The following is a 10,963-nucleotide window of genomic DNA, read 5'->3' on the forward strand; positions in this document are numbered from 1 at the left end:
TTTGAAGCTTTTGTCGCAACCATTGCACTTTCTGGAATTGGGAGGAAAGGTTGTACTTGATACCTCCCGCTACTCAAGGTTGTTAGAGATGATGATTTGGAGCTTGGAGAGTCAGTGGCAACTTGGTTCACATTCGGCTGATCATGACATTTAGTTATTACTATGATGCCCTTCTCAAAAACCATTGCTGGAAGCTACCATCAACTACCTAGTCTAGGTACTCGAAGCAACGTGAAAAATGCCGTGGATGCAGACAGACGGGTGATTTCAAACTGTGACATCAGAAAAGCATGAACTGCTAGCCTCTCCACATGTACACCTCTGCTGAATCTGTAACCTACCTATGTACCTCTAGTGTACACACACAGCACGGACCGTCCGGTCTTATGGCGCGGCAGACGTTATCTTGGATCTAAAGACGGGGAAGCTTCCGATCAGAAGCTGTTGAAGGGAAGCCTCCGTCCCATGCGCGCTATCAGTGGGGCAGCCAATGACTGAACGTGCGCAAAAAGACTTTCTTCTTTCTTTCGTTCATTGCAAGCAACCCCCCGGAATCCGCCCCAGCTCAATCTACGTTTGAAGGTTGTGGTCCCTTCTCCTTTTCTTTCTTTTTTTTTTGTTTTTTCTTTTGACTTTGACTTTGACAGCACAGTCACTTCAGTTCAGTTTCATCTGAGTAACACTTCAGATTCCATCCAACTCAACATTCTTGATCGCTCACCGACTGGTAATTGGAACAAAAAGACGCAATCCCATCGGCAGTCTAGCGACCCAACATCAGGCCGTGGTTAATACCCATTACCTTAAAGGTACCTTGCCTCTTGGTTTCCTACCATCAAGAGCTCCTAGTACCAGCCAAGGTGGAAGCTACCTACCTACCTAGAGGCTAAAAAAGGCGGGACTCCAGCTCGCGCTCTTGTTGGGTCATTCAGGTTGTTGCCCACCAAGACATTGTGCAGGTGTTGGGCTTCAAGTGTCATCCATATCACGTCCCGTCAGCCAGCTACAACTGCCCATCATCATCGTCATCATCGTCAAACACCTCAAGGTCATCGTCCGTCCGGCGCATGTACACATCGACTCTGGCCTCTGGTACGAACTGCAGCCACCAAGCTTCAACCAACCGCGACCGCCCAAACCGACTCGTCAACTGCCCGATCGTCCGAACCCTCAAACCAGCTACAGGCAACTCTACCTACCGTGAGCCCCTCGACGGTACGACGTGACTACACGGTACTGGCCCGACTCGCCCGATTCGGTTCAAGTTTGCCCATCGTCAACAAGGGCTTAGGTTGCGCTCCATCAATCGCACCCCGGCCTCCCATCTGCGTAGCTGCCTAGTAGCTGGCCGTAGAGGTACCCGGCCTGCCCTGCCGTCGCGTCCCATCCTGCGATTGGCACCAGGCACTTTATGTACAGGTAGCAGTCGACACCTGGTAAGGAAACTCTCATGGCACTCCCGTTCGTGTCTCCATCCTTCACCCCCCCCTCCTCCGGCACCCGAACCACATCCCGCCAAAAAGAGAAAAAAAAAGTCACCTCACGCAACACAAGACCGGGGTCTTCCTTTTCTTTTCCCTTCAAGATTCCCTTCCATCTCTTGATCATCTCCCTTCTATCGCACATTATCAATCCCATACCACCTACATACTATACCTCATCTCCATGTGTCTCTCCCCAACATCCCACACACTACTCCCCCCTTTCCTGCTTCTTGTTGGGGATGTCCACCCTCTTCTACACTACCACAGCCGTACCGGTCACCAGGTCAATACCTCACTATCCATCCCATGACTTTCTCTTGTTCCGCTCCATCAGTCTTCAGCCCTTCACGTCGGTACCGCTCCGTACAGAATTCCACCCCTTGCCACGTACCCTGTCGCTCCCGGACCTGCCTGACCTGCTCGACCTGCATGCGGCTCCTGCAAGTTCCTGCAGGGCTACCGCTCACTAAACCCGCTGCCACTTGTCCCCCGTTCTTGGCGCGCGTCTCCCAACAGCTTCTAGATAAAATCTAGTTTGTTTCTCTGGACTGCACCGAATCGCTCGTGGCCCTCTCCTTCTTCAACCACAACCTCCATGTCCTACCCATTGCTGACATGTTGCGCCGATTAGCTTCTGTAAGGCACACCAACGGCCGCGGGACCCCCGACGACCAGGAGCCCATGTCCCCCTCGCCTGGAGATGATGTTCCCCACCCGGAGACGACCAAGAGTGCATCTGGAGGGCTTGCCAGCGTCTTCAAGGGGTTGGCTGGCGGAAAGCTAACCAAGTCACCACCCCCTCTCCAACCGCCCATGGCCACCATGACGACTGTTGCTTCTCAGCCCTCTCGCGATCGCTTCGATGACTTGCCCGTCACGCCCGTCTTGCGTGGCCTCCCCCCGGAGCACATGGAGCATTTTGCGCGGTTGAAGACGGGGCAGTTGAACGACCGCATTGCCGGAGCAAATGCTCTTCGTTATGCGATTACCGACTATCCCTTGAATCCCGTAAGCAAAGCCCCAACTTGCTCGTGGCGTAAACACCGTTACTAATGCACAGGCCTAGATTATGGAGGTATGGAATGCCGCAAAGGACCTAATCGATGGTGACAAGCCAGAGAACGCTCGGGTTGCTGGATGGAGGCTGCTGACCGAGTGCGTCAAAGACACGTCTGCCACGGATTTTGAACGGAGAGAATATTTCCGGACTCTGACTGCACAAACCGCCCACCCCGACGACTTCCCTCTGCAGCTAGAAGCATTAGAATATCTCACCAACCGTGGTCGGAACGTCGCGGGCTTCTACTACGACATTTTTCCCTTACTGACTGTGTGGCTGGCCAATACCTTCGATGCTGCCAGACTTGCTAGGAGGGCCAACAAATCGGCCAAGGGAAAGACTCTAGTGACAGTCGAGGACCAAAGTTTCTCGCGCTTATTCGCCCTCATCCGAGATGTTGTCAAGTTCAACTTCAAATACGCCTCGGACGCTGCCGTTGGTCGATTGATGGACAACCTGCTAGAAATATGTAACAGGACAAGCCAAGAAGATGATCTGGCTGCTTGCATCAGCGTCATTGATGCCATGGTCACCTTTGGCTCGGTCCCCAACGGAAAACTGAAAGATTGCATTCAGGTCCTGAGCTCCATCCATTGTTTGGTTCCCAGCCGGCAAAAGGATGCTTGGCATACGCTCTCTAATATTTGCAAGTCGCATCACGGTCAATCCACCGTAAGGATTCTGTTGGACGTATTGCGCAACGCTCCGGCTGCTCCTGACAAAGAAAGGGATAGGGACGTGATCCGGGATATCAGAGGTGCGCTTACCGTCTTGAAGAAGCTTCTTGGGAAATCTGCCGAAAAGGGCTATCCAGGTGTTCCATTGGCGCTGCTGGTTGACGGACTGGCCAACGTCTGCACGAGTAGTTCCTCTAGGGTCTCCACTGAGATCCTGAGGCTGGTCAACTCTCTGTTCGACGATGGCGATGGAATCATCAATCCTCTGATCGCCGAAGAGCACTGGTCGCCAATCTTTTCCGTGGCTGCTCAGTGTGCCGCTAAGAGCGTCCCGTCGGCCCTGAAAGATGTAGATCCGTCGATCCCGCAATCATCCGCTCCGAAAGACGATTCTGAGGGCGGGGATAACATCAACTATCAGCTCAGAACATTCATCAATCGCGTCGAAAAGCTGCTGACGGAAGAGAAAACCGATTTCTTTCAGCGGGAGGAGTGCATGAGATTCCTTGCCGAGGTGCACCACGTCCTGCCGGATTCTGCTGCGGCACTTTTGCTTGATCATCTTAAAAAATTTCGCAGCTGCTATCCATCCGAAGTCGACTGGAAGAAGAACCTTGAGCTTGTCTTGGAAGGCATCTATCTTGATCGGGGTCGCTCTGCGCCGACTCGCATACAGGCTCTTGCGATGGTCATCGAAATTTACGATTTCCTCTGCCTTGTACGGGATCTTGTAGAAGAGGAGAGTATCTTTGATCTCGTCAAACGAGTGCTATCCGGCATGTCCGTGGAGACTGATGCAGTTGTCCTACAGGAAACTGTCACGTTCATGGTCAGGGTTGCCGAGACAGCTGGAGCAGAGCAATTTGACTTCATCTTGGACACTTTCAAAAATATAGTCTGCAAAGAGGCGGATGAGCCAACCCCCTCGACAGGCGTCCAAAAGTTTAGCGGTGCGCAACAGATCTCCAATCAACCTTCCGAGGTCGGCGGTCAATCTTTACCCAACGTTGTGACGAAAGGGTACGTTCAGATATTCATGAAATCAATGGATGTTGATGCATTGAAAGCGGTCAAAACGTTCAATGCCCTCGTCCATATCGCAGGCTCAACCACCTGTGAAACAGATGCTCGTTTAACGGCGATGAAGCTCTTGTTTCGCCTTAGAGCGGATTTTGAGTATCGCGTTTACGTCACTCCTCATGTCGAAAATGAAAGCATTGCTGCTAGTATTTACAGAACCGATGCGTCGTTTGCGCGTAAGGCAGCCGAAGACGCAGCTCATCCACCCCGTCTTGGAAGGCTAGATCAAGCCGGGTTCCCTCGAACACCGATAAGGGGTGCATCATATACGCCAGGACAGACAATGGAGAGGTCCGGGCCTATCAGACCTTTGCAGCACCCCAGGCAAATGCCATACCAAGGACAGCGATTGTGGTCCTTGCCCGATCCAGAGGCCTTGCCGGAGCTTCCTCGGAGTACGCCAAGCCATCTCCTCTTTTCATATACCGAAGGCGCGGATGGTGAGGCATCGACGAAGGCCTCAAACGCGGTTTTGAAAATGAGTTCTTGGTTGAACATTGTGCTCAATATCTTCCACCAGGGATCCGATTGGGAGATTTATAGCTTTATTCTCGCACATTTGCCGGCACAGCTCAGTGATCACCCGATATTCCAGGATGCCATCCCGCAATTACAAGAACTGCGAGGACACATCTGTGAGGTAATCCGGACCAACCGTTTTCAAGAGCCACCACTTGTGTCAGGTCTACGACGTCCAGATGTCGCCAACTGTCTGTTCCACTCGCTCATCATGCTCGTCAGCTACCATCAGCACTTCCAGAAGCTTGATGAGGATGAAATCGTGAGAGCCTTCTTGCATGGCATTGCCGACAAGACGGCAAAGACTTGTATACACGGTTTATCAATCTGCTGTTACGAGTTGCCCTTATCCGTGAGCAAATCCCTTGACATGATCCTCACAAGGATGTCTCAAGTCATCACCCAACCTTTTGTAGCGATGCATCTGCTCGAATTTCTGGCTTGTCTAAGTCGGTTACCTGCTCTTTATTCAAACTTCCGAGATGAAGACTATCGCGTCGTATTTGGCATTTGCTTTCGTTATCTTCAATACGTCCGAGACAAGAAGCATCACGCTCGTAGCACGGCGCACATGAGCGAGCCTTCAACGCCCAACATTATTGTATCCGGTAGTTCGGACTTTCTTGCCCAACAGGCCATTACGGACGACCTTCCTCAGTACGTATACGCGCTTGCGTATCATGTCATTACGTTCTGGTTCTTGGCAGTCAAGATGCCCGATCGTCTTGGCCATATTAGCTGGATTGCCAAAAACTTGTTTACCGACGTCGATGGTAGTGCCAGTAACGAGGAGCAAGCTCAGATTACTCTCGACTTCATGCAGCGTGTGGCATTCTCAGACGCAAGCGATTCGGCGCATGATCCCTTGTTCAACAGGGAGAACTTTGGTGAGATTCAACAAAAACGATGGATTATTGGAAACAGCATCGTCACAGTCAAACAAGCGAAGGAGTCGGGCTGGGCCGAGATCACAAGGCGATACCCTTCAGGAACGTCGTCCTATGCAGTTCGGGTTGAATTCACACCGATGACAGCCCAGCGCACTGCAGAGAGCTCCGACGACGCAGCTTGGGATGGACGTTTTCAAATGGGCACAACTCTGCTCCCCAGTCACGTCTTCCTGCAGCTCTTGGCTCCTATGCCGCAGATGCCTGATCCAGCAGCTCGTCCAGTTCCCTTGCCGGATGAAGAGGCAGTCGATCGGGCTATTCGTTTGTTTGACAGAAACTCGGCCGTCGATGGACACAAGGTTGGAGTGATCTACATCGGTGAAGGGCAGACAGATGAGGTTGAGATACTGGCGAATACTATTGGCGGACCTGATTATCACGAATTCCTCGATGGCCTTGGCGTCTTGACGCGGCTTAAGGGGGCGAACTTCAACACCCAGGGACTGGACCGGGAATACGGCACGGACGGCGAGTACACGTATTGCTGGCGTGACAGAGTGTCGGAGATCATATTCCATGTGATTACGCAGATGCCTACAGACCTAGAACGCGACCCACGGTGCACAGCCAAGAAGCGACACATAGGGAACGACTTTGTGAACATCGTTTTCAACGATTCCGGGTTGCCGTTCAAGTTTGACACGTTTCCTTCCCAGTTCAACTACGTGTATATTGTGATCACGCCAACTCCGCGCCACTCGTTTGCTTCGGCAAGACTAATGGCAAAGCAACGGGAGGAGGAGGGCAGGAAAGCCCCAACGCCCTTCTACATGGTGCAGGTCATGAGCCAGCCAGGCTTCCCAGAGATCTCGCCGGCCGCCGAGCCCAAGGTGGTCAGTCTCACAGCACTTCCAACATTTGTTCGCCTGCTCGCACTCAACGCGTCAGTCTTTTCGCAGATCTGGGCCACCAGGGAGGTTGGTGAACACATCTCACCTTGGCGCAACCGACTGCGGGAGATCAACAGACTGCGCGAGCGCTACGGCCCAAAATCAGCTCATCAGCAGCCAAACCTGTCCCCGCCGCCTAACATGCTTGGCGCAGGCGGCGGCGGACTGGGCTCGTCTGTGGTGACTTCCCCTATGGCTTCGGGTGGTCAAGGAGGTGGCATAACGCAGCAGTCATTGCTCGGGCAGGATATCGGCGCGTCGAGACCGGTAAACGCTGTGAGGGATAGCTTTACGAGCTTGCGCAGGTCTAGCGTGGCCACCTTCTTTACGAATAACAGCACGGCGGACCCTACATCACACCGGTCGTCGATGCTGTCAACTACCACGCCTGATACGGAGGTCATGTTCCCGGCTCACGGAGCGGACGCACTGATCGAGTCGGTTGATTTCTCCAAGTGGACTTGATAATCTGGCTGAATGCGAGGAAGGGAAGAAGCAGTGCTTGATGGGGTAAAAACAAGATAACAGACATATAATGGTTAATATTGATTACAAATAGATGGGAGGGAACGGGCGGAACACACAAAATTCGCAAAGCAATGAAAATTTGAGAAGGAAAAGCAGACAAAACAAATTCTAATACAGGTTGGGTGGATTGATTGATTGATTGGATGGGGTATGTATAGATGGAGAGTGTGGCAGTCTGGTTTTGTATGGGAGCGAAACAAAAGCAGAAAAGAAAAAACTTGATGTGTGTATCCATGGGTGAAGCAAGTTCGAAAGTCTGCATATGGGATCAGGCGGGATTAACATGGAAAATGGAACATGGAAAATGGTTGAGGTTTGGGAAGTTGGTATCATGGGTGGGTTCAGAAGACCCAAATCGGCGAGGAGTGTGTGGAATGCAGGGGATTCAAAAATGGAGTAGTGATATTGAGTTGGCTCGCTCTGTTAAAATGCCGGTTGTTGGTAGAAGCCATGTCGGACGAGAGGTGAGGTAGTTTGGGGATAGTCATTACCTAGGAGCAGGCTATCTCTAAGGATCGCCCACTCAGTCGTTAATCACCAAAAGTTGCTGTCTTTTCATTTTCTGCTCACAGAGAACAAAATTTGAATACCGTGAACAGGTTGTTGATGGAAGGCACGACTGAAGTGCCGCCACCCTGATTTATTTTGTGTGACCTCTAGATACTAGTACGCTCGTTGCTGTTCTTCATGAAGAAGCAACTACACAGTACACATGGTTATTTGCCCAAGACCTGAGATAACTGAAGCGGGTGGCAGCTGCTTCTCCCCATCCATTCACGCCTTCACGCTTAATTTCTCAGCGAATTTATTCTTTCATGTCTTTTGCTCTCTCGCTGTCTTCTCAAAAGACTTGATGTTCCAACATCTCAAACTACAAAGCCACCACGGTTGCTAGGGGGACTTGTGTAGCATGGATTGTTCTTTCCAAGAAACTAGGAGTTGCTAGACCTCGAGGCAAGGAAAGCTGACCTTAGGTATCAATCACTGGATACTAGACAGTCCTCAGTGGCTATCATCTTCTGTTGTTACAGAAGAACCTGTTCTGTTGGATCCCCACTGGTCGCTTCGATTATGTCGAATACAGCCATCTACGGAATAGTTGACAATTATCAACAAACTCGCGGTTTGTTCCTTGTCAACAAGCTTGGGTTGATGGGAGGAGAATTCTGTCTTTGCTCACTTCAACCACCGACTCATGAGTGTAGGGATGAAAAGGGGCTGGAAAGAAAAGAGTACATCTAGAACAAAAGGAGACATAGAGGTAGAAGTGTAAGTAGGTGTACTCGGAATTTTGAAAAACCGGAAGAAGTACCGGGAACAAAAGTTTTCTCAATTGTCCAAATCGAGTCTATCTCAGCACTCGGAAAACCGTCTTCCCCTCTCTTTGTCTTTCTCGCATTCACAAGAAAGATGGACATGCAGTCGGAATAACAGAAGACAAGAACAAGCCTTGATCTCTTTTCACCAAAGCTTTTGATTCTTTTCTTAATTTTTTATTTTTTTCGAAACCCCGTCACATACCGAGGAGAATGACCGTGACACTTGATCACAACTAGGTAGACAACACACAAAGTGTGTAAAGCACATACCCCCAAACAGAAACAGGAGAAGGAGGAGGAGGAGATTGATCCAATGCAGACAGACACAACAATTCTGAAGAAGAATGGATAGATACACTAAATCTCGGAGCATCACCACCAAACGTAGTTAGCTGGCTGTCTTCCATCGGATATATGATAGGCCCACTATGCAATCCACCTACTAACAACCACAACAACAACACCCCCTACCCTCTACATACCTAACGACTCTCAGGCCCCTACCCTCCACGATTCAAACCATTGAAATATGTCTCGGGGCCCCTGGCACTTGTTCGGTCTGGCCTCAGTTCCTTGATCCCCTTCGGTTGTTCGTGTTCGTTCATTGGTGGATCGCTTTGTGTATGTAGGCAAGTCGTTGGGGATGATTGGGGGGGGGGGGGGGGGGGGGGGGGGAAGCAATGTAATTCCACCCAAGTAATACGTATACGGTTTTAGGGCTAGACGGAGTTTAGTGTGTGTCTCCTTGCTCTCCTCGTTGTGGTGACCGGCCGGGCACTTCATAGAAACTTGCGGTTTGAGATTACGCTACCCATGCGGTCTGGTGGGTCAGGCCCAAGACTTGGGAAAGTGTCTCGAGTCCGTGTGTTCTAGAAGATGAGGGGTAGGTAGGGCACAAAGTGAATGAGACAGGAGATGGATGGGGTAATGTGTTGCACGCCGCGCTGTGCGGCGGTTCGGTGCTTCGCTGCGACCGATGTCGACCCGATGGGCCGAGACCGGTACTATGGGCTGTATGTAGGTATTCATGTGTAGTGCCAAGGGGAGGCTGAGAAGTAGGTAGAGAAGGTTATCTTTGCTAGTGTACTTCCCTCCTTTTCTCTTTTCTTCCGTATTTCCAGTTTAGCTGGTACTTAGGCAATGGTGGTGTCGGACCCTGAGCTAGCTGTAGATGGGATTTGTTCCGGCCATTGTTGGTTGGTTCGTTCTCCGTTCCTTCCTTTCATCTTTGTGCTCTATTATACCTGTTTATCATTTGTTGCAAATCGATGTGAGTTTAGTGAATTGTATGGACATGTTATTCAACTCTCGTTACGAGATCTGATACAAGATCCGAGGATATGGTGTTCAACACAGTAACCAACCAACCAACCAACAACAACCGTCAATCACATCCGACCTTCGGAAACTCACATAGGACATTTCAAAGGGCCCGAAGGTCCGAAGGTCCACCGAAATCTGCAAGTCTGGGAAATCTGGGGGATTGTCATTGCCCGTCAGCTCTCCCGCTACACTTTGCTGATCCTTTTTGATCCTGTCTCTCGCGTGTGTCCTGCTTACACAGTGTAGCCGAACAGGAGTGTTGTACCCTATCTTTTTTTTTCTGTGATGTTTGTTTGTGTAACCCCAAGTGCTGTGGATCAAGTCGATGGATGGACTGCTGTGGGTTGGCGATAAAAGTTCTCTGGGGTCCTGGAAGCAAGACGACAACTTTCTCATTGAACGTCGCTCAGCCTGAATTCTGGTCTCTTTTTTTTTTGGCCATTTCGTTCAAGGCTCTCCCTGGTCAGAGCTCGCCCAACCTCCTTTTTTTCATTCTTCTTCCTTTTTTTTTTTTTTTTTTCTTCTTTTTTTTTTTAGGACTGTTCTTTTTCGACTTGAGCTCTTTGACGTTCAGCTCCACTGTAACAAAAGGTTCCTGCGCCGTCAGTGCACTACCTCCGAAATTGGTTACCCACTTTCACCACTGAGGCTCCGTATGTTTGTTACTTAAATGTCTTGTCCCGCCGATTAGGCAGCGCAGTGCAGTGACGGAATCATGGAATGCCCCCATTCAGAGGCTATCCGGATCCACCAAGCGACGCCGGAACGCTTCGCCGCAAGCGCCCTGCGGGGCGGTAATGGACCCCGTAGCATCCACCTAGCTGAGAAATTGGCGAGATCCCGTTTCCGCTCCGGCACCAAATTACGGCGTTGCAGTGTTTACGGGGTAGAAAGTGGGAATCTGGTGTTGGGCACCGAGGAATTACAACACTCCTTATTCGTCTGACGGAATGGAGCGGATGAACAAAGACGGGGGAACCAAGCGTAAAGAAATTTTGCAGGCATCTGGCCGGAGATGACCAGGGAGACTCAAGCAGGATGAGTGACGGGTGATGGGTGATGAAGAATGGTCATGGGTAAGGGGACCACATCTCTCGCTTGGCTTGGGTTCGTACCAAGGCATGGTTCCTCAT

At 50.8% G+C, this 10,963-nt stretch overlaps 1 protein-coding gene across 2 annotated transcripts; it reads left to right on the plus strand.

Moving 5' to 3' along the window:
* Window positions 1–646: 646 nt before the first annotated feature.
* Window positions 647–7,788, plus strand: NCU04105 (the record flags this gene model as incomplete). 2 transcript variants are annotated; one of them, XM_011396310.1, is made up of 3 exons in its annotated part: window positions 647–1,436; window positions 2,116–2,492; window positions 2,551–7,788. In XM_011396310.1, the coding sequence occupies exons 2-3, from the start codon at window positions 2,166–2,168 to the stop codon at window positions 7,123–7,125; spliced, it is 4,902 nt and encodes a 1,633-aa protein (XP_011394612.1). In that variant the 5' UTR covers window positions 647–1,436; window positions 2,116–2,165. The 2 variants fall into 2 exon arrangements, with proteins under 2 accessions (XP_011394612.1, XP_011394613.1); XM_011396311.1 differs by lacking the exon at window positions 647–1,436 and having other exon boundaries at window positions 1,641–2,492; window positions 2,551–7,125.
* Window positions 7,789–10,963: the final 3,175 nt, after the last annotated feature.

This window comes from Neurospora crassa, linkage group V, assembly GCF_000182925.2.
Source record: "Neurospora crassa OR74A linkage group V, whole genome shotgun sequence".
Classification (NCBI taxonomy): Eukaryota; Fungi; Ascomycota; class Sordariomycetes; order Sordariales; family Sordariaceae; genus Neurospora; species Neurospora crassa.